At 46.5% G+C, this 26,776-nt stretch overlaps 1 protein-coding gene across 3 annotated transcripts in view; it reads left to right on the forward strand.

Annotated features, from left to right (window-relative positions):
- The window catches only part of LOC135504021 (formin-like protein 3), a 99,298-nt gene that overhangs the window by 67,406 nt on the left and 5,116 nt on the right, over positions 1-26,776 (forward strand). For 2 of the 3 annotated variants that reach the window (XM_064922270.1, XM_064922269.1), the window contains exons 9-22: positions 4,495-4,680; positions 5,016-5,165; positions 7,478-7,579; positions 7,910-8,297; positions 8,660-8,752; positions 9,511-9,635; positions 10,115-10,317; positions 14,483-14,786; positions 15,045-15,125; positions 18,600-18,729; positions 18,930-19,090; positions 19,451-19,552; positions 20,419-20,511; positions 23,743-23,866. In XM_064922270.1, the coding sequence (XP_064778342.1) occupies positions 4,495-4,680; positions 5,016-5,165; positions 7,478-7,579; positions 7,910-8,297; positions 8,660-8,752; positions 9,511-9,635; positions 10,115-10,317; positions 14,483-14,786; positions 15,045-15,125; positions 18,600-18,729; positions 18,930-19,090; positions 19,451-19,552; positions 20,419-20,511; positions 23,743-23,866 (2,242 nt within the window). Of the gene's footprint in view, positions 1-4,494; positions 4,681-5,015; positions 5,166-7,477; positions 7,580-7,909; positions 8,298-8,659; positions 8,753-9,510; positions 9,636-10,114; positions 10,318-14,482; positions 14,787-15,044; positions 15,126-18,599; positions 18,730-18,929; positions 19,091-19,450; positions 19,553-20,418; positions 20,512-23,742; positions 23,867-26,473; positions 26,597-26,776 lie in introns of all 3 variants that reach the window. The other variant, XM_064922268.1, reaches the window with a different exon arrangement.

Raw genomic sequence — 26,776 nt, forward strand, 5'->3', positions numbered from 1 at the left:
CTTCATTAAAGTTATTTGGCTGTGATACTAACCTTATTAAAACATATAGGCCTATGGGCTAGGCTACATGAGGTGTAATACTAACCTTATTAAAACATATAGGCCTATGGGCTAGACTACATGAGGTGTGATACTAACCTTATTAAAACATATAGGCCTATGGGCTAGGCTACATGAGGTGTGATACTAACCTTATTAAAACATATAGGCCTATGGGCTAGGCTACATGAGGTGTGATACTAACCTTATTAAAACATATAGGCCTATGGGTTAGTCTACATGAGGTGTGATACTAACCTTATTTAAACATATAGGCCTATGGGCTAGTCTACATGAGGTGTGATACTAACCTTATTTAAACATATAGGCCTATGGGCTAGACTACATGAGGTGTGATACTTACCTTATTAAAACATATAGGCCTATGGGTTAGTCTACATGAGGTGTGATACTAACCTTATTAAAACATATAGGCCTATGCGCTAGACTACATGAGGTGTGATACTGACCTTATTAAAACATATAGGCCTATGGGCTAGTCTACATGAGGTGTGATACTAACCTTATTAAAACATATAGGCCTATGGGCTAGACTACATGCGGTGTGATACTAACCTTATTAAAACATATAGGCCTATGGGCGAGACTACATGAGGTGTGATACTAACCTTATTAAAACATATAGGCCTATGGGCTAGTCTACATGAGGTGTGATACTAACCTTATTAAAACATATAGGCCTATGGGCTAGACTACATGAGGTGTGCGACTATGATTCCAACAAGTCACAAAAAAGGCAATGTTTCTTATGCTGGGCATCATTCACAAGTGCTAATATATAATTTACAAGTGATAGGCTAATATTGTCACACATCTCACACATCAGACTATTCTTGATTTAATCTTGTCTTTACATATGCTAAATAATATACAGTGCCTTTGCGAAAGTATTCGGGCCCCTTGAACTTTGCGACCTTTTGCCACATTTCAGGCTTCAAACATAAAGATATAAAACTGTATTTTTTTTGTGAAGAATCAACAACAAGTGGGACACAATTATGAAGTGGAACGACATTTATTGGATATTTCAAACTTTTTTAACAAATCAAAAACTGAAAAATTGGGCGTGCAAAATTATTCAGCCCCTTTACTTTCAGTGCAGCAAACTCTCTCCAGAAGTTCAGTGAGGATCTCTGAATGATCCAATGTTGACCTAAATGACTAATGATGATAAATACAATCCACCTGTGTGTAATCAAGTCTCCGTATAAATGCACCTGCACTGTGATAGTCTCAGAGGTCCGTTAAAAGCGCAGAGAGCATCATGAAGAACAAGGAACACACCAGGCAGGTCCGAGATACTGTTGTGAAGAAGTTTAAAGCCGGATTTGGATACAAAAAGATTTCCAAAGCTTTAAACATCCCAAGGAGTACTGTGCAAGCGATAATATTGAAATGGAAGGAGTATCAGACCACTGCAAATCTACCAAGACATGGCCGTCCCTCTAAACTTTCAGCTCATACAAGGAGAAGACTGATCAGAGATGCAGCCAAGAGGCCCATGATCACTCTGGATAAACTGCAGAGATCTACAGCTGAGGTGGGAGACTCTGTCCATAGGACAACAATCAGTTGTATATTGCACAAATCTGGCCTTTATGGAAGAGTGGCAAGAAGACAGCCATTTCTTAAAGATATCCATAAAAAGTGTTGTTTAAAGTTTGCCACAAGCCACCTGGGAGACACACCAAACATATGGAAGAAGGTGCTCTGGTCAGATGAAACCAAAATTGAACTTTTTGGCAACAATGCAAAACGTTATGTTTGGCGTAAAAGCAACACAGCGCATCACCCTGAACACACCATACCCACTGTCAAACATGGTGGTGGCAGCATCATGGTTTGGGCCTGCTTTTCTTCAGCATGGACACGGAAGATGGTTAAAATTGATGGGAAGATGGATGAAGCCAAATTACAGGACCATTCTGGAAGAAAACCTGATGGAGTCTGCAAAAGACCTGAGACTGGGACGGAGATTTGTCTTCCAACAAGACAATGATCCAAAACATAAAATCTACAATGGAATGGTTCAAAAATAAACATATCCAGGTGTTAGAATGGCCAAATCAAAGTCCAGACCTGAATCCAATCGAGAATCTGTGGAAAGAACTGAAAACTGCTGTTCACAAATGCTCTCCATCCAACCTCACTGAGCTCGAGCTGTTTTGCAAGGAGGAATGGGAAAAAATTTCAGTCTCTCGATGTGCAAAACTGATAGAGACATACCCCAAGCGACTTACAGCTGTAATCGCAGCAAAAGGTGGCGCTACAAAGTATTAACTTAAGGGGGCTGAATAATTTTGCACACCCAATTTTTCAGTTTTTGATTTGTTAAAAAAGTTTGAAATTTCCAATAAATGTCATTCCACTTCATGATTGTGTCCCACTTGTTGTTGATTCTTCACAAAAAAATACAGTTTTATATCTTTATGTTTGAAGCCTGAAATGTGGCAAAAGGTCGCAAAGTTCAAGGGGGCCGAATACTTTCGCAAGGCACTATGTGTGATATTTGTTTTGATTTAGAATGGACCATTATCATGCACCTGTATCGAAACAAGGGCAGCGGAAAAAATACATGTCATCTATGCATTTAAATAGCGAATGGAGGATGCTTTTCCCCTGGTTTATTTTCATGCCAGCCAGGTAGGCTGTACTCCTGTTGTATAAGCAATGTGCTTAATATTAGGAAAGTTGAGAAATAAATATAGTAGGCCCAGCCTATAGAACACTGATGGGAGCGCCTCTTTTTAATAGAGGCAATCATTCTGTTTTCTCCTGCAATTGTATAGCCCATAGAAATGTTGTGGAACATGAGCTCATGGGCTATCATGAAGTGTTTGATTAGATTTTCAGTTACATTTGCATTGATGTCAGAGTGATTACAGGGACAATAGAGTACCAGGCAGTTAGCAAGTTTGGTAGGCTACTAATGACCATCAGCAGCATCAGAGCTTGGAGAAGCCTAATTACCGTGACTAAACGTCATGCCGGTGTGGCGGCAATACGGTCACCGCAACAGCCCTAATAGGGTTTATACATTTGGGACTATTCCACTAGTTCCATTGTGCCATGCAAGCTCAATCAATAAAGCAAATACAACTTGAACACAGTTCTGCTAGGCAAAGGCCAAAACCCTGCCATGTATAGGGCTATTAGTCTCATTAAACCATCAGATATGAGGTGACCTTGATAAGGTTCAACTCCCCTTGGGGAGTGAGTGGATCACAAAGGTTTGCTTAGCCTTTACAGCCTGAATAGTCATCTAAACACCGGAACAACCCAATTACTCTGAGCAATCTGCAGAGCCCCAATGCTCTAATCAGCCACCCAGTCACAACAATGTGGGATTCAACCAATAGCTTTGAAGTGGGATATAAAAATGTCATCATAATGACAGTTGACACATTACTGAAATGTTTTGGGCCCTTGTAAAAAATAGTGCAGTATATAGGAGATAGGGTGCCATTTGGGAAGCAGACCTGGTTTATAGCCATATTAGTACTGTAATGAAGTATTTATTACAGCACAACAACTCTAGGTTAAAGAATGCTGATATGGAATAAGGGATTGTGTCTTTATTCAAATCTGAGGGTTATCTTTAGGTTGGGAAATCAGCTCTGTGTTTGTGTGTGTGTAACCATTTGTATGTGTGTGTGTGTGTGTAATCGTTTGCGTGTGTGTGTAATTGTTTGTGTGTGTGTGTGTGTAATCGTGTGTGTGTGTGTGTGTGTGTGTGTGTGTGTGTGTGTGTGTGTGTGTGTGTGTGTGTGTGTGTGTGTGTGTGTGTGTGTGTGTAATCGTTTGTGTGTGTGTGTGTGTCTGGCGAGATCTTTATCCCTTTGCCTTATTTTCTTATGTTCCTTTCCCATGAATTCCTATAATCAGGAGGTATTTTCATTCCAAATTGAGTGTGTTGACCTTTGCTTACACTCATATCCTTGGCATCCCAGGTGGCATTTTTTGTTTGTTTTTATCATACTTCATGAATATATTGAAGTCTATTGAAGTATATCCATGATACATTTACTTTTGTATATCTTAAATGATCTAAATTGGAATAATTTCAAATATATTTAATGCCTTTAATGTCAACTTTCTTAGGGTTTCATTAGGCATTCTGTTGGGAAGGAAGATTATCAGTCATTCAAAATGAAAATAACAGGTAAATAGTCACTGTCTAACCTGAGACTCTGTAATACAGCACAGGAACTGTATTTTACAAATAGACAGCCATACATTATACAAATTACATAACAAATTTATATAATAAATATTGGACCATATCAGACACTGAAGTGGTTCAGAAGGGAACATAACTGAACTGCGTCCTACTCTACTGGACTGGAAGATGACTTTTTTCACTGCTTGGCAAACTCCCCAAAAGATACTCAGCTCTGTATTGATCTAATACATACTCATTCTTTTCCTTTTCAGGTGTGCAAGGAGAAGCATCGCTTTGAGAAGCTGATGGACTATTTCCGTGTGGAGGATGGGAACATTGACTTCATGGTGGCCTGCATGCAGTTCATCAACATCATGGTTCACTCAGTAGAAGACATGAACTTCAGGGTTCACCTGCAGTATGAGTTCACCAAGCTGGGCCTTGACGACTACCTGGAGGTATGGAGGACGCTATAATTACAATATAATAATTCATGTAAATCATGTGTTCATGAACAGTCACTAAAACCAGGGCCTGGATTTTACCTGGTCAGGTCAGGAAAAACTTCTGGCCCAACATCTACTTGAATGAAGTCTCCAAGGAGCCATACATAGGCTATTTCTTATGCCTTTTGATATCGCATTTGAAGGCAGGAAGTGGAAATGGTCATTTTAAGTTCTGTCCTTTTTCCAAGAAGACTAAAATGTTACCTCTTAGGTACCTTCACATATACCTCTAATGTATGTGTCTTACTGTGACTCACTGACCTGAATCTCTCCTTCTCTCCCTACAGAAATCCAAGTACACAGAGAGTGACAAGCTGTCAGTCCAGATTCAGGCCTACCTGGACAATGTATTTGATGTGGGCGGGCTGCTGGAGGACGCGGAGACCAAGAACGTGGCTCTGGAGAAGGTGGAGGAACTGGAGGAACACCTGTCCCACGTAAGAACCACCAGACCACCAGACTGACCACAAGACTGACCACCAGACCACCAGACTGACTACCAGACCACCAGACTGACTACCAGACCACCAGACTGACCACCAGACCCCCAGACTGACTACCAGACCACCAGACTGACCACCAGACTGACCACCAGACCACCAGACTGACCACCAGACCCCCAGACTGACTACCAGACCACCAGACTGACCACCAGACTGACCACCAGACTGACTACCAGACACCAGACTGACCACTAGACTGACCACCAGACTGACCACCAGACTGACTACCAGACCACCAGGCTGACCACCAAACCACCAGACAGACTGCCAGACAACAGACTGACCACCAGACCACCAGACTGACCACCAGACTGGCTACCAGACCACCAGGCTGACTACCAGACCACCAGACTGACCACCAGACCACCAGACTGGCTACCAGAACACCAGGCGGACCACCAGATCACCAGACAGACCACCAGACTGACTACCAGACACCAAACATAGAAATAGACTGACTACCAGACCACCAGACTGACCACCAGACTACCAGACTGACCACCAGGCTGACCACCTGACTGACCACCTGACTGACCATCAGACTGACCACCAGACTGACTACCAGACACCAGACTGAGAAACCAACTGACTAACAGACCTCCAGACTGACCACCAGACCACCAGACTGACCACCAGACCACCAGACCGACTACCAGACCACCAGACTGACCACCAGACTGACTACCAGACTGACCACCAGACTGACAACCAGACACTAGACTGAGAAATAGACTGACTACCAGACCACCAGATTGACCACCAGACCACCAGACTACCAGACTGACCACCAGGCTGACCACCTGACTGACCACCTGTCTGACCACCAGACCACCAGACTGAGAAATAGACTGACTACAAGACCACCAGACTGACCACCAGACTGACCATCAGACTGACTACCCGACACCAGACTGAGAAACAGACTGACTACCAGACCACCAGACTGACCACCAGACCACAAGACTGACTACCAGACCACCAGACTGACCACCAGACCACGAGACCAACAGACTGACCACCAGACCACAAGACTGACTACCAGACCACCAGACTGACTACCAGACCACCAGACTGACCACCAGACCACCAGACTGACTACCAGACCACCAGACTGACCACCAGACCACGAGACTGACTACCAGACCACCAGACTGACCACCAGACCACGAGACTGACTACCAGACCACCAGACTGACTACCAGACCACCAGACTGACTACCAGACCACGAGACTGACCACCAGACCACAAGACTGACTACCAGACCACCAGACTGACTACCAGACCACCAGACTGACCACCAGACCACCAGACTACCAGACTGACCACCAGGCTGACCACCTGACTGACCACCTGTCTGACCACCAGACCACCAGACTGAGAAATAGACTGACTACAAGACCACCAGACTGACCACCAGACTGACCATCAGACTGACTACCCGACACCAGACTGAGAAACAGACTGACTACCAGACCACCAGACTGACCACCAGACCACAAGACTGACTACCAGACCACCAGACTGACCACCAGACCACGAGACCAACAGACTGACTACCAGACCACGAGACCAACAGACTGACTACCAGGCCACTATACCACCAGACTGACTACCAGACCACTAGACCAACAGACTGACTACCAGACCACTAGACCAACAGACTGACTACCAGGCCACTAGATAATCAGGTACATCACTATTGTCTTTTCTGGTGTCAGTCAGTCAGTAATACAAGGAAACAATCCACCAAACTGTTCCAATGACAGAAAGGTCAGAGTTAGACGTGCCGTCATCCTAAGAATTTCAAAACAAACCCTGCTTTCAGGGACCAGGAATTATGGGGGAGGAAGAGAGCGAAACATTCCACCCTATGAATTCCTTTAGTTTACAACACGTGTTATCTGTCCAAATTCAAAAGTGAAAACTGTGTCAGTTCAGCCTCACTTACACTGCCTGTGTCATGTTACTAGTTATATCACATTTCTTATTAATGCTGCAGAGATTACAGTAGAGAGAGAGAGAGAGAGAGAGAGAGAGAGAGAGAGAGAGAGAGAGAGAGAGAGAGAGAGAGAGAGAGAGAGAGAGAATCTGGGATCTGGGCGAGATGCCCGCGTTGGACTTTACTGGATCAATGCTTTAATTCATCTCCTCCTCCCCTTTCTCCATCCCTCTTGTCCCATCTCTTCACTCTCCATGCCTCCTACCTTCTCTTTCTTTGCTCACCCTCCTGTCCACCCTGTACCAGGTGACAGAGAAGCTTCTGGACGTGGAGAATGAGACCATTATGAAAGTGGCTGACCTGGAGAAGCAGCTCCTGCAGAAGGACAAGGATCTCCACGTCATACGGGTAAGATGAGCTGGGGATCACGATTATGATACCGATTTCAATTATCATTAGATTTCTCATATACAGTATCAAATGTATGGTTCAGAACAGCAGTAATATGTCTCAATGTTGTATTAATATGTTGTTGTGCAACAGTGTTTTACAACTCCTGGAGAACTATATGTACAGCAATGGCAGAATGACATTAACGTTTGATCAACTATGCTCTAGCAAGAATGCTATGATAGCAAATTGATTGTCAGGAAATGGAGTGATTATGATCCTGTATAGTTTGTGGAGTCATCATAGTGTGCTTTGTCTCTGTCTCCCCCTGGTGGTCTGACCCAACAGGAGACGTACGAGTCGACCAACACCCAGGTCCACACCCTGAGGAGGATGATCAAGGAGAAGGATGCTGCCTTCCAGAGGAGCTTCAACATCGAGAAGCGCCTGCTGGAGATGGAACAGCAGGGGACCATCCGCCTCCGCAAGCAGCCAGACGGGGACATAGCAATCGAGCCCCTGGGAGGAGGCGGTGGTGGTGGTGGTGGTAGTGGTGGAGGAGGAGGGGGTGGAGGTCCGGGGGTGCCTCTCAGTGACTTTGGGCAGAACGGAGGGTTCTCAGTGGGGCCTGGAGGAGTAACAGGGCCAGGAGGACCAGGAGGACCAGGGACTAGTCTACCAAGGGCCAGTGAAGCACCACCTCCTCCTCCCCCCCCTCCACTTCCCTCTGCTCTAGGTACATTACCATGCACAGTTATAGTCTTTCACATCATTGTGCTGACTCCAAGTGTACTGGTTGGCTTTCTATTCACATTGTCCTTCACAGCAGGGGTTCTCAACCTTTTCCACTAAAAGGTTCAGAATCACTGTTTACAGCATGGTTCCAGGAACTATGGTGACACACACAGCTGGATGGACGCACAAAATTAGTGTATGCCACCATAAACCAATATGAATGATCTTTTATTCATCGTACTGATTTGATAGAGCCTGTTAGAGCTCCACGAGTCTCTCTCACAGACATTCATAAGCTTGAGATTTTATTATGGCTCTATAGACTGCCGTTGTTTTATGCTGTGTTTGTCTTCTGTTCCACAGGAGAGAATGCTCCATGCCCACCCCCACCCCCTCCTATGGCCCCGCCTCTACCAGGAACTGCTCCCAATTTCATCCTCAATATGGGCCTATCAGGTAAGAGCTAGTATCTGCATCTAAATATACTTAAGGTGGAGTATAGAATGTGTTCAAAAGAATACAGTACAATATACAAGTCGGATTGTGTGATATGGCAGATTTTTTATGTAATGGTTGCCCTGATTTTCTATTTTAATTTTATTTTACTAGGCAAGTCAGTTAAGAACAAATTCTTATTTTCAATGACGGCCTAGGAACAGTGGGTTACCTGCCTGTTCAGGGGATTTGAACTTGCAACCTTCCGGTTACTAGTCCAACGCTCTAACCACTAGGCTACCCTGCCGCCCCGTAATGGTTGTCCTGATTTGCTATGTAATGGTTGCCCTGATTTTCTATGTAATGGTTGCCCTGATTTTCTATGTAATGGTTGTCCTGATTTTCTATGTAATGGTTGTCCTGATTTTCTATGTAATGGTTGTCCTGATTTTCTATGTAATGGCTGTCCTGATTTTCTATGATTAAATGGAAAATCAGGACAACCATTACATAGAATATCAGAACAATTTCACAATCCTGATTTTCTATGTAATGGTTGTCCTGATTTTCTATATAATGGCCGTCCTGAATTTCGATGTAATGGCTGTCCTGATTTTCAATGAAATGGCTGTCCTGACTTTCGATGTAATGGCTGCCCTGATTTTCGATGAAATTGCTGTCCTGATTTTCAATGAAATTGCTGTCCTGATATTCTATGTAATGGCTTTCCTGATTTTCTTTAAATTAATAATAAGCACTCTAATTTTGTCGGTTTGCAGCTATCAGGATCAAGAAGCCCATCAAGACCAAATTCCGTCTGCCTATATTCAACTGGACCGCTCTGAAACCCAACCAGATCAACGGTACGGTCTTCAGTGAGATAGATGATGAAAGAGTACTAGAGGTGAGTCTACCAGTTCAGGACAAACTTCCCTTTACGGGCCTTCATCTGACAGTTTACCTCTTAATTAGGGGCCTTCATCTGACAGTTTACATCTTAATTAGGGGCCTTCATCTGACAGTTTACCTCTTAACTAGGGGCCTGAGTTGTTCTTTGTCATGTTGGGTGGTCAGGAAAATAGGACCTCAAAGCCCTACTTCTAACTCATTCAAGGCCCCACTCCTAACTCATTCAAGGCCCCACTCCTAATTCATTCAAGGCCCCACTCCTAATTCATTCAAGGCCCCACTCCTAATTCATTCAAGGCCCCACTCCTAATTCATTCAAGGCCCCACTCCTAATTCATTCAAGGCCCCACTCCTAATTCATTCAAGGCCCAAGTCCTAACTCATTGAATGAAACATTCTCCTTCTCATAGAAAATGGACATGCATTGAGGTAGCACGTTTGACTGAGTGTGTCGTGTGTGTTGTCTGTCTATAGGACCTGGATGTGGAGAAGTTTGAGGAACTGTTTAAGACCAAGGCCCAGGGTCCAGTGGTGGACCTGAGTGGCCCCAAGACCAAGGTATCTCAGAAGGCTATCAACAAGATCTCCCTGCTGGACGCAAACCGCTCCAAGAACCTGGCTATCACCCTGAGGAAGGCCAACAAGAGCACTGAAGAGATCTGCAAAGCCATACAGACGTATGTACTGTAGCCTATACCTCACTCTCTATCAATTAACCACATCAACAATTCAGTTGTCACAAAGTGCTTTACAGTAACCAGCCGAGACTTTCAAAGAGCAAGCAGAAGCACAGTGGCAAGGAAACACTCCCTCGTAGGAAGAAACCTAGAGAGGAGCCTGACTCAGAAAAGAGACCCATCCGCTGGCTCTAACCTCATGTCTCCTGTCCTGTATGATGTTTCCAACCTGTCTCCTGTCCTGTCTGATGTTTCTAACTTGTCCTGTTTGATGTTTCTAACCTGTCTTATCTGATGTTTCAAACCTGTCCTGTCTGATATTTCTAACCGGTCTTATTTGATGTTTCAAACCTGTCCTGTCTGATGTTTCTAACCTGTCTTATCTGATGTTTCTAACCTGTCCTGTCTGATGTTTCTAACCTGTCTCCCCGTCTGATGTTACTAACCTGTCCTGTCTGATGTTTCTAACCTGTCTCCCCGTCTGATGTTACTAACCTGTCCTGTCTGATGTTTCTAACCTGTCCTGTCTGATGTTTCTAACCTGTCTCCTCGTCTGATGTTTCTAACCTGTCCTGTCTGATATTTCTAACCTGTCTTATCTGATGTTTCTAACCTGTCCCGTCTGATGTTTCTAACCTGTCTCCCCGTCTGATGTTACTAACCTGTCTCCCTGTCTGATGTTTCTAACCTGTCCTGTCTGATGTTTCTAACCTGTCCTGTCTGATGTTTCTTACCTGTCCTATCTGATGTTTCTAACCTGTCTCCCTGTCTGATGTTTCTAACCTGTCCTGTCTGATGTTTCTAACCTGTCCTGTCTGATGTTTCTAACCTGTCTTATCTGATGTTTCAAACCTGTCCTGTCTGATGTTTCTAACCTGTCTCCCCGTCTGATGTTACTAACCTGTCCTGTCTGATGCTACTAACCTGTCCTGTCTCTCTGATGTTTCTAACCTGTCCTGTCTGATGTTTCTAACCTGTCCTGTCTGATGCTACTAACCTGTCCTGTCTGATATTTCTAACCTGTCCTGTCTAATATTTCTAACCTGTCCTGTCTGATGTTTCTAACCTGTCCTGTCTGATGTTTCTAACCTGTCCCGTCTGATGTTTCTAATCTGTCCTGTCTGATGTTTCTAACCTGTCTCCCTGTCTGATGTTTCTAACCTGTCCTGTCTGATGTTTCTAACCTGTCCTGTCTGATGTTTCTAACCTGTCTCCCCGTCTGATGTTACTAACCTGTCCTGTCTGATGTTTCTAACCTGTCCTGTCTGATGTTTCTAACCTGTCTCCTCGTCTGATGTTTCTAACCTGTCCTGTCTGATATTTCTAACCTGTCTTATCTGATGTTTCTAACCTGTCCTGTCTGATGTTTCTAACCTGTCCCGTCTGATGTTTCTAATCTGTCCTGTCTGATGTTTCTAACCTGTCTCCCTGTCTGATGTTTCTAACCTGTCCTGTCTGATGTTTCTAACCTGTCCTGTCTGATGTTTCTAACCTGTCTCCCCGTCTGATGTTACTAACCTGTCCTGTCTGATGTTTCTAACCTGTCCTGTCTGATGTTTCTAACCTGTCTGATGTCTGATGTTTCTAACCTGTCCTGTCTGATATTTCTAACCTGTCTTATCTGATGTTTCTAACCTGTCCCGTCTGATGTTTCTAACCTGTCTCCCCGTCTGATGTTTCTAACCTGTCCTGTCTGATGTTTCTAACCTGTCCTGTCTGATGTTTCTTACCTGTCCTGTCTGATGTTTCTTACCTGTCCTATCTGATGTTTCTAACCTGTCTCCCTGTCTGATGTTTCTAACCTGTCCTGTCTGATGTTTCTAACCTGTCCTGTCTGATGTTTCTAACCTGTCTTATCTGATGTTTCAAACCTGTCCTGTCTGATGTTTCTAACCTGTCTTATCTGATGTTTCAAACCTGTCCTGTCTGATGTTTCTAACCTGTCTCCCCGTCTGATGTTACTAACCTGTCCTGTCTGATGCTACTAACCTGTCCTGTCTCTCTGATGTTTCTAACCTGTCCTGTCTGATGTTTCTAACCTGTCCTGTCTGATGCTACTAACCTGTCCTGTCTGATATTTCTAACCTGTCCTGTCTAATATTTTTAACCTATCCTGTCTGATGTTTCTAACCTGTCCTGTCTGATGTTTCTAACCTGTCCCGTCTGATGTTTCTAATCTGTCCTGTCTGATGTTTCTAACCTGTCTCCCTGTCTGATGTTTCTAACCTGTCCTGTCTGATGTTTCTAACCTGTCTCCCTGTCTGATGTTTCTAACCTGTCCTGTCTGATGTTTCTAACCTGTCCTGTCTGATGTTTCTAACCTGTCCTGTCTGATGTTTCTAACATGTCTCCCCGTCTGATGTTTCTATCCTGTCCTGTCTGATGTTTCTAACCTGTCCTGTCTGATGTTTCTAACCTGTCTTCTCGTCTGATGTTTCTAACCTGTCCTGTCTGATGTTTCTAACCCGTCTCCCCGTCCGATGTTTCTAACCTGTCCTGTCTGATGTTTCTAACTTGTCCTGTCTGATGTTTCTAACCTGTTCTGTCTGATGTTTCTAACCTGTCCTGTTTGATATTTCTAACCTGTCCTGTCTGATGTTTCTAACCTGTCCTGTCTGATGCTACTAACCTGTCCTGTCTGATATTTCTAACCTGTCCTGTCTGATGTTTCTAACCTGTCCTGTCTGATGTTTCTAACTTGTCCTGTTTGATGTTTCTAACCTGTCTCCCCGTCTGATGTTTCTAACCTGTCTCCCTGTCTGATGTTTCTAACCTGTCCTGTCTGATGTTTCTAACCTGTCCTGTCTGATGTTTCTAACCTGTCTTATCTGATGTTTCAAACCTGTCCTGTCTGATGTTTCTAACCTGTCTTGTCTGATGTTTCAAACCTGTCCTGTCTGATGTTTCTAACCTGTCTCCCCGTCTGATGTTACTAACCTGTCCTGTCTGATGCTACTAACCTGTCCTGTCTCTCTGATGTTTTAACCTGTCCTGTCTGATGTTTCTAACCTGTCCTGTCTGATGCTACTAACCTGTCCTGTCTGATATTTCTAACCTGTCCTGTCTAATATTTCTAACCTGTCCTGTCTGATGTTTCTAACCTGTCCTGTCTGATGTTTCTAACCTGTCCCGTCTGATGTTTCTAATCTGTCCTGTCTGATGTTTCTAACCTGTCTCCCCGTCTGATGTTTCTAACCTGTCCTGTCTGATGTTTCTAACCTGTCCTGTCTGAATTTTCTAACCTGTCTTCTCGTCTGATGTTTCTAACCTGTCCTGTCTGATGTTTCTAACCCGTCTCCCCGTCCGATGTTTCTAACCTGTCCTGTCTGATGTTTCTAACTTGTCCTGTCTGATGTTTCTAACCTGTTCTGTCTGATGTTTCTAACCTGTCCTGTTTGATATTTCTAACCTGTCCTGTCTGATGTTTCTAACCTGTCCTGTGATGCTACTAACCTGTCCTGTCTGATATTTCTAACCTGTCCTGTCTGATATTTCTAACCTGTCCTGTCTGATGTTTCTAACCTGTCCTGTCTGATGTTTCTAACTTGTCCTGTTTGATGTTTCTAACCTGTCTCCCCGTCTGATGTTTCTAACCTGTCTCCCCGTCTGATGTTTCTAACCTGTCTCCCCGTCTGATGTTTCTAACCTGTCCTGTCTGATGTTTCTAACCTGTCCTGTCTGATGTTTCTAACCTGTCTCCTCGTCTGATGTTTCTAACCTGTCCCGTCTGATGTTTCTAACCTGTCTCCTCGTCTGATGTTTCTAACCTGTCCTGCCTGATTTTTCTAACCTGTCCTGTTTGATGTTTCTAACCTGTCCTGTCTGATGTTTCTAACCTGTCCTGTCTGATGTTTCTAACCTGTCTCCTCGTCTGATGTTTCTAACCTGTCTCCTCGTCTGATGTTTCTAACCTGTCCCGTCTGATGTTTCTAATCTTTCCGTATTGTAACCTGTACTATCTTTCTCTCCCTATAGCTTCGACCTGAAGGCCCTGCCGGTGGACTTTGTGGAGTGTCTGATGTTTCTAATCTTTCCGTATTGTAACCTGTACTATCTTTCTCTCCCTATAGCTTCGACCTGAAGGCCCTGCCGGTGGACTTTGTGGAGTGTCTGATGTTTCTAATCTTTCCGTATTGTAACCTGTACTATCTTTCTCTCCCTATAGCTTCGACCTGAAGGCCCTGCCGGTGGACTTTGTGGAGTGTCTGATGCGTTTCCTTCCAACGGAGGCGGAGGGGAAGATGATGCGTCAGTACGAGCGGGAGCGGCGACCGCTGGACGCGCTGACGGACGAGGACCGATTCATGCTCTTCTTCTCCAAGATCGAACGGCTCACCCAGAGGATGAACATTATTACGTTCGTAGGGAACTTCTCAGACAACATCAACATGCTAACTCCGCAGCTCAACGCCATCATCGCAGCGTCCGCATCCGTCAAGTCTTCACCCAAGTTAAAACGAATGCTAGAGGTAAGGGTTCTCTCATCGTCCATCATCAATGATTAAACTGGTTTGAATTGGAAGAGAAGCATCCTTTCACATTAGCAGTCAGTGGTGAGTTTCCCAAAATATTCATAGCACAAAGATCATCCAGGTCAACTGTAGGCAATGGACGAAAGATACTCTTAGTGTAACAAATATGTAGGGAAACCGAGTAGCTTTTGTTTGACCACTGCCACATTAGTATGGTGCTAAGATGTTTATTCTTTACTATCTGTACTCACACAGATCATCTTAGCACTGGGAAATTACATGAACAGCAGCAAGAGAGGATCTGTGTATGGCTTCAAACTACAAAGTCTTGATCTGGTGAGTACTGTATGATACAAAGTAGCACATTCTAGAGAGCGGCTCTCTGGAAGTCCTCAAGAGACTGCTCAAGGGCTACACTTTTCAAGGTGTACTCCTCCAGAATGAAAGGGTCATGTATTCTGGACATGTATTCAGTTCCAGGTAGTAATCAGTAATACAAGGCTACACTTGTACACTTGTTTCAAGGTTGATAAAAGACACTGATATGTATTCTGGTTGTGAATATCTTTTTCTCTGTCAACTGCCGGACACTAGTTATAAAAGGCGCCATGTGTACCAGTGGAGGCTGAGTGGAAAAGGATCATAATAATGGCTCAAACGGAGACAATGGAATGGCATCAAACCATGTATTTGATGCCATTCTGTAACGGCTTTCGTCTGGTGGAAGAGAAGCGGACCAAAATGCAGCGTGGTGGTTATTCATGTTCTTTAATAAATGACTCGACATGAAATAACTAAACAAAACAAAGAACGAACGTGAAAACCTATACAGCCTATCTGGTGAACACAAACACAGAGACAGGAACAATCACCCACGAAATACTCAAAGAATATGGCTGCCTAAATATGGTTCCCAATCAGAGACAACGATAATCACCTGACTCTGATTGAGAACCGCCTCAGGCAGCCATAGACTATGCTAGACACCCCCAAGACAAAACACACCACAAAAAACCCATGTCACACCCTGGCCTAACCAAATAAATGCAGACAAACACAATATACTTCGACCAGGGCGTGACAGAACCCCCCCCCCCTAAGGTGCGGACTCCCGGACGCACATCAAAACAATAGGGAGGGTCCGGGTGGGCGTCTGTCCACGGTGGCGGCTCCGGCTCCGGCGCGGGACGTGGACCCCACTCTATCAATGCCTTAGTCCCTCCTCCTCGCATCCTAGGATAGTCCACCCTCGCCGCCGACCATGGCCTAGTAGTCCTCACCCAGAACCCCACTGGACTGAGGGGCAGCTCTGGACTGACGGGCAGCTCAGGACTGAGGGGCAGCTCGGGACTGAGGCAGCTCGGGACTGAGGGGAAGCTCAGCACTGAGGGGAGGCTCAGCACTGAGTGGAAGCTCAGGCAGGTAGTTGGATCCGGCAGATCCTGGCTGGCTGGCGGTTCTGGCAGATCCTGGCTGACTGGCGGATCTGGAAGAGTCTGGTTGACTGGCAAATCTGGAAGAGTCTGGTTGACTGGCAAATCTGGAAGAGTCTGGTTGACTGGCAGATCTGGAAGAGTCTGGTTGACTGGCAGATCTGGAAGAGTCTGGCTGACTGGCAGATCTGGAAGAGTCTGGCTGACTGGCAGATCTGGAAGAGTCTGGTTGAGTGGCAGATCTGGAAAAGTCTGGCTGACTGGCAGATCTGGAAGAGTCTGGCTGACTGGCTGATCTGGAAGAGTCTGGCTAACTGGCGGATCTGGAAGAGTCTGGCTGACTGGCGGATCTGGAAGAGTCTGGCTGACTGGCGGATCCTGGCAGACTGACGGATCTGGCTGCTCCATGCAGACTGACAGCTCTGGCTGCTCCTTGCAGACTGGCAGGTCCTTGCAGACTGACATCTCTGGCTGCTCCATGCAAACTGACAGCTCTGGCTGCTCCATGCAGACTGACAGCTCTGGCTGCTCCATGCAGACTGGCGGCTCTGGCTGCTCCATGCAGACTGACAGCTCTGGCTGCTCCATGCAGACTGACAGCTCTGGCTGCTCCATGCAGACTGACAGCTCTGGCTGCTCCATGCAGACTGACAGCTCTGGCTGCTCCATGCAGACTGGCAGCTCTGGCTGCTCCATGCAGGCTGGCAGCTCTGGCTGCTCCATGCAGGCTGGCAGCTCTGGCTGCTCCATGCAGGCTGGCAGCTCTGGCTGCACCATGCAGGCTGGCAGCTCTGGCTGCGCTGAACAGGCAGGAGACTCCAGCAGCGCTGTAGAGGAGGAAGGCTCTGGCAGCGCTGAACAGGCGGGAGACTCCAGCAGCGCTGTAGAGGAGGAAGGCTCTGGCTGCGCTGAACAGGCGGGAGACTCCGGCAGCGCAGGAGAGGAGAAAGGCTCCGGCTGCACTGAACAGGCGGGAGACTCCGGCAGCGCAGGAGAGGAGAAAGGCTCGGGCAGCGCTGAACAGGCGGGAGACTCCGGCAGCGCAGGAAAGGAGGAAGGCTCCGGCAGCGCTGGAGAGGCGAGGCGCACTGTAGGCCTGATGCGTGGTGCTGGCACTGGTGGTACTGGGCCGAGGACACACACAGGAAGCCTGGTGCGGGGAGATGCCACCGGAGGGCTGGTGTGTGGAGGTGGCACAGGATGGGCTAGACCGTGAAGGCGTACTGGCGATCTTGAGAGCAGTGCTGGCACAGGACGTGCAAGGCTCGGGATGTGCACAGGAGGCCTGGTGCGTGAGGCTGGCAACAACTTCACCAGCCGACTAACACGCACCTCAGGACGAGTATGGAGCGCTGACCCAGGTGCCATCAAATCCCTGACACGTTCCGTCGGGCGAATTCCATGCAAAAAGCACCAACACAGCAACTCCCTCATTTCTCTCTCCTTCAATTTCCCCATTAACTCCTTCACAGTCTCTGCTTCGCTCACCTCCAACACCGGCTCTGGTTCTGGTCTCCTCCTTGGCTCCTCACGATAAACAGGGAGAGTTGGCTCAGGTCTGACTCCTGACTTAGCCACACTCTCCCTGAGCCTCCCCCCAAGAAATTTTTGGGGCTGACTCTCGAGCTTCCTTCCGAGTCGCCGTGCTGCCTCCTCATACCGGCGCCTCTCCGCTTTCTTCGCCTCCAGTTCTTCTTTGGGGCGGCGATATTCTCCAGGCTGAGCCCAGGGTCCTTCTCCATTTAGGATTTCCTCCCAAGTCCAGAAATCCTTATTATGTTTCTCCTGCTGTTGCTGTTGCCTGTTACCACGCCGCTTGGTCCCGTTGTGGTGGGTGATTCTGTAACGGCTTTCGTCTGGTGGAAGAGAAGCGGACCAAAATGCAGCGTGGTGGTTATTCATGTTCTTTAATAAATGACTCGACATGAAATAACTAAACAAAACAAAGAACGAACGTGAAAACCTATACAGCCTATCTGGTGAACACAAACACAGAGACAGGAACAATCACCCACGAAATACTCAAAGAATATGGCTGCCTAAATATGGTTCCCAATCAGAGACAACGATAATCACCTGACTCTGATTGAGAACCGCCTCAGGCAGCCATAGACTATGCTAGACACCCCCAAGACAAAACACACCACAAAAAACCCATGTCACACCCTGGCCTAACCAAATAAATGCAGACAAACACAATATACTTCGACCAGGGCGTGACACATTCCACCTATTCCACTCCAGCCATTATTAAGAGCCCTTACTCCCCAATTAAGGTACCACCAACCTCCTGTGATGTGTACACTTGTTTCAAAATGTACTCCTCCAGAGCAAGTGAAAAGAGCCTTGACTGATATGGAATTCTCTCCTCCCACAGCTACTGGACACCAAGTCTACAGACAGGAAGATGACTCTGCTCCACTACATAGCTGTGGTTGTCAAGGAGAAGTATCCTGAGCTGGCTAACTTCTTCAACGAACTGCACTTTGTGGACAAAGCTGCTGCAGGTGACTACCGAGTTACACACACAGACACCATGCAACTTGAATGGATTCTTCTCTTCTCACTGTACAAAGACTATAGTACATGTGATGCACAGTTGAAATAAGGAGGTTTGATGTGTGTGTGTGTGTGTGTGTGTGTGTGTGTGTGTGTGTGTGTGTGTGCGTGCGTGCGTGCGTGCGTGCGTATGTATCTCTCTCTCTAGTGTCTCTGGAGAATGTGCTGTTGGACGTGCGGGAGCTGGGTAAAGGGATGGATCTGATCAGGAGAGAGTCTAGTCTCCACGACCACTCTGTTCTCAAGGGCTTCCTCCAGACCAGCGACACTCAGCTGGACAAACTGCAGAAGGATGCCAAGACCGCTGAGGTTCTCACGCCACCTCCATCCTATCAAAACTACAAACTGAATTTTTCAACACTGACGTCTCTAACATTTTAAAACTTATACTTCTTCCACTACTCAAAAACATTTTGTTGATCGCTAAAGCAAGCACACAATTTTTCTTCATGAAAATGACTTGTTCTAAAACTACCAACTGGTCAAAACACAACACAACTTACTGTAAAATGAAACAACACCTCTTCCTTCTGAGACGCAGCACAACAAAGACCTGTGCAACAATACAGCACAACACTATAAAAAAGGCTTTGTTAAGGTTTGCAATGTTGACAAATGTTGTGTTCTACCCTTGACACGTGTCTCTCTCTCTCTCTCTCTCATTTCTAGGAAGCCTTCAACAATGTGGTGAACTACTTTGGGGAGAGTTCCAAGACGACTCCTCCCTCCGTGTTCTTCCCTGTGTTTGTGCGATTCATCAGAGCTTACAAGGTAAGGAAGGACCAAACAACACACATCTTCTACAGGGATCAAATGTATGTAACAGGCCACTTAGCTAACGCTGTACTCCAAAGTGACTTATTGTAAAGTGAGAATGTGTATGTGATCCCTGTAGGAAATGAACCCACAACCTTGTAGTGCTTTGATGTGTGTCAATAGCGCCACACTTTTACCAACTGAGCCTCACAGGGCCATGTTCAGGAGGAGCTTACTCTCTCTGTCCTATGGGAGTTAGCCTAACCTTGAGTTAGTCTGGCTGTTGTCCCGCTGCCTCCCAGAGAAAAGCAGAACGGTCTGTGTGCCACAGGACAGGGTGTGGACTGGAGTAACAGGTCTAATAACAGGAAGGGCCAGCTGGGTCAGAACAGTAGTGGTGGTGTTTAAACTGGGCCCCGTCTTCCCCCCTTCCCACCTGCCTTCCCCTCCTGCCCCTGCCTCCCCCTCTGACCCCTGGACCGATGGCCCGCTCTTCCTCTGCCTCCCCCGGATGGACAGCTCTGTCCTGCGACACAGACACCTTCCTGAGATTGTTCTCTACAAGGATTTATGGATCTGTTAAAGAAACGTGCAGCTAAAGGATCTGTGCGTGTGCGTGTGCGTGTGTGTGTACGTGTGTGTGTGTGCGTGTGTGTGTGTGCGTGTTAGAGAAACAGGGAGGGGAAGAGCAAGAGACACATAAACACACAGAGAAAATTAATGGTGCTGACTGTTTAGCTACATGAAAGTATGTTATCTCTATGTTTACTCAACTCCCAGATCCAGTTCTGCTATTATAAAAGAGAGCAAATCTTTCCATAGCTTTTGGCTTAGCCAAGTTGTCTCTGAATGGCGTGCATTTTGTGATGTCCTCCCTACAGGATGCAGTGGAGGACAATGAGCAGAGGAAAAAGCAGGAGAAAGCCATGAGAGAGAAGTTACTGGCTCAGGAGGCCAAGCAACATGACCCCAAGGTACAATACTAGAAGTCTCCCTAGCCCTGATTCTGACAGACAAGGCCCAAAAAGCCAAAAGATGCTCAATGATGATTTAATTAGCAAATTTAGGCATAACATGCCAGCAGCAAATGCTGACACTGCACATCCAAATATATCAGACCAAATTATGAAAGACAAGCATTGTAATTTTGAGTGAGGAAGAGATAAAAAAGTATTGTTGACTATCAACAAAGACAAGCCTGTAACGGCAGATCTCCTCTTCGTTTGAAGAGGAGTAAGGATCGGACCAAGATGCAGCATGGTAAGTGTTCATGACGATTTATTAAAAACAAACTGAACACTGAAATACAAAACAATAAACGATGGGATGAAAACCGAAACAGTACCGTGTGGCGACAAACACACACACGGAAACAAACACCCACAAACACACAGTGAAACCCAGGCAACTAACGACACCTGCCTCTGATTGAGAACCATACGAGGCTGAACACAAAAACCAACATAGAAAAACCAACAGACTGCCCACCCCAACTCACGCCCTGACCATACTAAATGAAGACAAAACAAAGGAAATAAAGGTCAGAACGTGACAAAGCCACCAGGGGTCTGTCAACTTAGATGAAAATCTCTGAGGACAATAGCGGACGATATTGCTACTTCTATTTGCCATATCTTCAGTTTAAGCCTTCTAGAAAGTGTGTGCCCTCAGGCCTGGAGGGAAGCAAAAGTAATTCCGCTACCTAAGAATTATACAATTCTGGCATAAATAGCCAACCAATCAGCCTGTTATCAACCCTTGGTAAACTTTTGTAAAAAATGGTGTTTGACCAGATACAATGCTATTTTGCAGTAAACAAATTATAGGGAAGGACATTCAACAAGCACAGCACTTACAAAAATGACTTAGATAAATATATGATAAAAAGATTGTGGGGGCTGTTTTGTTAGACTTCAGTGCGCATGTTGACATTATTGATCATTGTCTGCTGCTAGGAAAACGTATGTGTTTAACAGAACACAGAAGGTGTTCTTTAATGGAAGCCTCTCCAACATAATCCAGGTAGAATCCGGAATTACTCAGGGCAGCTTCCTAGGCCCCTTACCTTTTTCAAACTTTACTAACGACATGCCACTGATAACTCAACACTATATACATCAGCTACTACAGGCACTGAAATGACACTTAACAAAGAGCTGCAGTTAGTTTCAGAATGGGTTGCAAGGAATACGTTTGTCCTAAATATTTCCAAAATGAAAAGCATTGTTTTTGGGACAAATCATTCACTAAACCCTAAACCCTGAACTAAATATTGTAATGAATAATGTGGAAATTGAGCAAGTTGAGGTGACTAAACTGCTTGGAGTAACCCTGGATTGTAAACTGTCATGGTAAAAACATATTGATACAACAGTAGCTAGGATGGGGAGAAGTCTGTCCATAATAAAGCGCTGCTCTACCTTCTTAACAACACTATCAACAAGGCAGATCCTACAGGCCCTGGTTTTGACGCACCTGGTCTACAGTTCAGTTGTGTGGTCAGGTGCCACAACAAAAGACTCAGAACAGGGCAGCACGGCTGGCCCTTGGATGTACACAGAGAGCTAATATTAATCATATGCATGTCAATCTCTCCTGGCTTAAAGGGGAGGAGAGATGGACTTCATCACTACTTGTATATGTGAGAGGAATTGACATGTTGAATCCACCGAGCCGTCTGTTTGAACTACTGACACACAGCTCAGACACCCATTCATACCCCACAAGCCATGCCATCCGAGGTCTCTTCACAGTCCCCAAGTCCAGAACAGACTATGGGAGGCACACAGTACTACATAGTGCCATGACTACATGGAACTCTATTCCACATCAAGTAACTCACACAAGCAGTAAAATTAGATTGGAAAACAACCAGATACACCTTATGGAACAGCGGGGACTGCGAAGAGACACACACACAGGCACAGACACATGCAGACACACACACGATGACATACGTACTATACACACACTTACACATGGATTTTGTGTTGTAGATGTAGTAGCTGATGGCACACAATCTATTGTGAAATCAACGCGCATGTGCCGAGTACAACAGGTGTAGACCTTACAGTGAAATGCTTACCGTTGTGAATGTATTATATTGTATTATAATAAAATTGCATAACTGCCTTAATTTAGCTGGAGCCCAGGAAGAGTAGCTGCTGCTTTAGCAGGAACTAATGTGGATCCATAATAAATAAATCTAAATCCAAATACTAAAACTGGACTCAACAAACATTAGTAACATTGAGCTTAATGTGCTCTAGCATTTAGACTAAATGATGGATATGACCACCTGGCTGACCACCTGACTGACCACTCGGCTGACCACCTGGCTGACCACCAGACAGACCACCTGACTGACTACCTGACCACCAGACTGACCACCAGCCTGACCACCAGCCTGACCACCTGTCTGACCACCTGACTGACCACCTGACTGACCACCAGACCACAAGGCTGACCACCAGACTGACCACCTGACCACCAGACTGACCACCTGACCAACAGGCTTACCACCTGACTGACCACCAGTCCACCTGACTGACCACCAGACCACCTGACTGACCACCTGACTGACCACCAGACCACTTGACTGGCCACCAGGGTGACCACCTGACTGACCACCAGTCCACCTGACTGACCACCAGACTGACCACCAGACCACCTGATTGACCACCTGACCACCAGGCAGACCACCTGACTGACCACCAGACCACCTGACTGGCCACCAGGCTGACCACATGACTGACCACCAGACCACCTGACTGACCACCAGACCACCAGGCTGACCACCTGATTGACCACAAGACTGACAGACAGCAAGATTTATACAAATCTCTGCTGTTGAAAACTAAAAGGTAGTCTAAAGTAAATGTCTCAATGCTTTTTACAGTGGAGATTGACTTTATAAATTGTCTGGCTGGACTGATGAGAAAATGGATTGCGCAGTGAGATGGAACAGGGTAAATAGGCACTTCAACGTCATAGCTTTAGCCGGCGGTAACTTGTGGAATAGGCACCGTCTGGAATGCGGTATTAACCAATCAGCAGCCAGGATTAGACCCACTTGTTTTATAATTCTCAATATAAGGCTCTCACACTTACTATAAGGAGTTTCTGCATTTGTATGATTGAAACGATCCTCTGGCAGCTCAAGCCATTTCGGCAGAATTTGATGTTCTTCCTCCTCTCCCTCCCAGGTCCAGGTAGTAAAAAAGAGGCAGCAGCAACAGGAGCTGATCTCTGAGCTGCGTAAACGCCAGGCCAAGGACCACAGACCCGTATACGAGGGGAAGGACGGCACCATTGAGGATATCATCACAGGTGGGCTCGATATGCAGCCTCGCTGGTAGCCACGCAGAACCTAGCCATGCCCAGTAGGAGCCCCAGGTCCCCTAGTCCAAGCCCCAACCCCAGCCCCACCCCAACCCCAGCCCCATCCCAAGCCCCAGCCCCAGCAGCCCCAACCCAGCCCCAACCCAGCCCAAGCCCCAGCAGCCCCAACCCAGCCCAAGCCCCTGAAGCCCCAACCCAGCCCAAGCCCCAGAAGCCCATTCCCAAGCCCCAACCCAGTCCAAGCCCCAGCAGCCTCAACCCAGCCCAAGCAGTCCCATCCCAAGCCCCAGCCCATCCCAAGCCCCAGCAGCACCAACCCTAACCCAGCAGCCCCATCCCCAGCCCTAACCCAGCCCATCCCAAGCCCCAGCAGCCCCAACCCTAACCCAGCAGCCCAAGCCCCAGCCCATTCCAAGCCCCAGCAGCCCCAACCCTAACCCAGCAGCTCCAGGGCAAACCCCAGCCCCAACCTCAGCCCCAACCCAGCCCAATCCCCAGCCCATTCCAAGCCCCAGCAGCCCCAACCCTAACCCAGCAGCCCCAGCCCAATCCCCAGTCCCAACCCCAGCCCCAACCTCAGCCCCAACCCAGCACAATCCCCAGCAGCCCAAGCAGCCCCAGGGACTGGGCTAAGATCACTGTGGTCCTCAACTGCTCGGCTGGAGGAGCACTGTGTTACGCAGTTCAGACACCACTACCAGAGGCTCCAGAGCATCTAGACAACAGCAGATTCCAGTTCTCAATCATGTCCCAGTAGTTTATTTTTTGTGGCCTGCTAGTTATCTAGATTAGTAGGGTCTCATCATTATGCAGTGTCTGTGCGGCTAAGCAGCAATTGAGCCTCAAAGTATAACTACAGTAGGCATGTAGTTGAGTCATTACCCTCCCAATGCCCTGCTTCATGGGATGTGCTAACTCAGGACAGTTCCTGAACTCAACTCTCATTAATCAAAATCTACTGTGAAATAATCCAAATGTTAAATGTTAATAATTGTAATAATATGTTAATAATGTGTTAATAATGCCTTTCCTTCCTGTTACTAGGCCCTTTACAAAAAGTACATCATCTACGTTATTCAACATGTATATCCCTGTACTCCTGGACATAGCGTCATCTATGTTATTCAATATGCAGTATATCCCTGTCCTCCTGGACATAGCGTCACCTACGTTATTCAACATGCAGTATATCCCTGTCCTCCTGGACATAGCGTCATCTATGTTATTCAATATGCAGTATATCCCTGTCCTCCTGGACATAGCGTCACCTACGTTATTCAACATGCAGTATATCCCTGTCCTCCTGGACATAGCGTCACCTACGTTATTCAACATGCAGTATATCCCTGTCCTCCTGGACATAGCGTCACCTACGTTATTCAACATGCAGTATATCCCTGTCCTCCTGGACATAGCGCCACCTACGTTATTCATCATGCAGTATATCCCTGTCCTCCTGGACATAGCGTCACCTACGTTATTCAACATGCAGTATATCCCTGTCCTCCTGGACATAGCGTCACCTACGTTATTCAACATGCAGTATATCCCTGTCCTCCTGGACATAGCGTCACCTACGTTATTCAACATGCAGTATATCCCTGTCCTCCTGGACATAGCGTCACCTACGTTATTCAACATGCAGTATATCCCTGTCCTCCTGGACATAGCGTCACCTACGTTATTCAACATGCAGTATATCCCTGCCCTCCTGGACATAGCGTCACCTACGTTATTCAACATGTATATCCCTGTCCTCCTGGACATAGCGTCACCTACGTTATTCAACATGCAGTATATCCCTGTCCTCCTGGACATAGCGCCACCTACGTTATTCAACATGCAGTATATCCCTGCCCTCCTGGACATAGCGTCACCTACGTTATTCAACATGTATATCCCTGTCCTCCTGGACATAGCGTCACCTACGTTATTCAACATGCAGTATATCCCTGTCCTCCTGGACATAGCGCCACCTACGTTATTCAACATGCAGTATATCCCTGCCCTCCTGGACATAGCGTCACCTACGTTATTCAACATGTATATCCCTGTCCTCCTGGACATAGCGTCACCTACGTTATTCAACATGCAGTATATCCCTGTCCTCCTGGACATAGCGCCACCTACGTTATTCAACATGCAGTATATCCCTGTCCTCCTGGACATAGCGTCACCTACGTTATTCAACATGCAGTATATCCCTGCCCTCCTGGACATAGCGTCACCTACGTTATTCAACATGCAGTATATCCCTGCCCTCCTGGACATAGCGTCACCTACGTTATTCAACATGCAGTATATCCCTGTCCTGGCAACATAATCCATATAGTGCACTGCTGGTCAAAACGTAGTACACTGTATAGGGAATATGGTGCAATTTCAGAAGCACCCAAAAACCTTGTGGTCCATACACCAAAACATGGAGGTATGGCACAGAGAGGGCTGGAACACTGGATATGAAGATATTACAGTGACAACACTGAGAAGTGTACCAAGCTGATGGCACATCAGATGGTCTACCATAGTACAGCACCAGTACAGGTTCCTCTGTCTCAGGTGTGACATTTTCACCTCATCCTCCTCCCCCCTCAGTGTTGAAGAGTGTCCCCTTCACAGCCCGTACTGCTAAACGAGGCTCACGGTTCTTCTGTGATGCACAGCTGTGTGACGACTCCAACTGCTAGTCCCTACAGTTCCTCCCCCCCTAATGCCAAGGTTGTCCAGAACAGGTGTCCCCTCCTCTGTCCACTGTGCATGCAGCATGACCTCCCACCCTGTCCCTCCTTAAGACTACTCCTTAACTCTTCACTAACTTCGGCGGCCATTTAACAGTTCAGCACAGTGCAGTTTGTTTGAATCCTGGCCCTCAACTCTTATTGGTGGGCAAGTGATGTG

Source organism: Oncorhynchus masou, chromosome 18, assembly GCF_036934945.1.
Source record: "Oncorhynchus masou masou isolate Uvic2021 chromosome 18, UVic_Omas_1.1, whole genome shotgun sequence".
Classification (NCBI taxonomy): domain Eukaryota; kingdom Metazoa; phylum Chordata; class Actinopteri; order Salmoniformes; family Salmonidae; genus Oncorhynchus; species Oncorhynchus masou.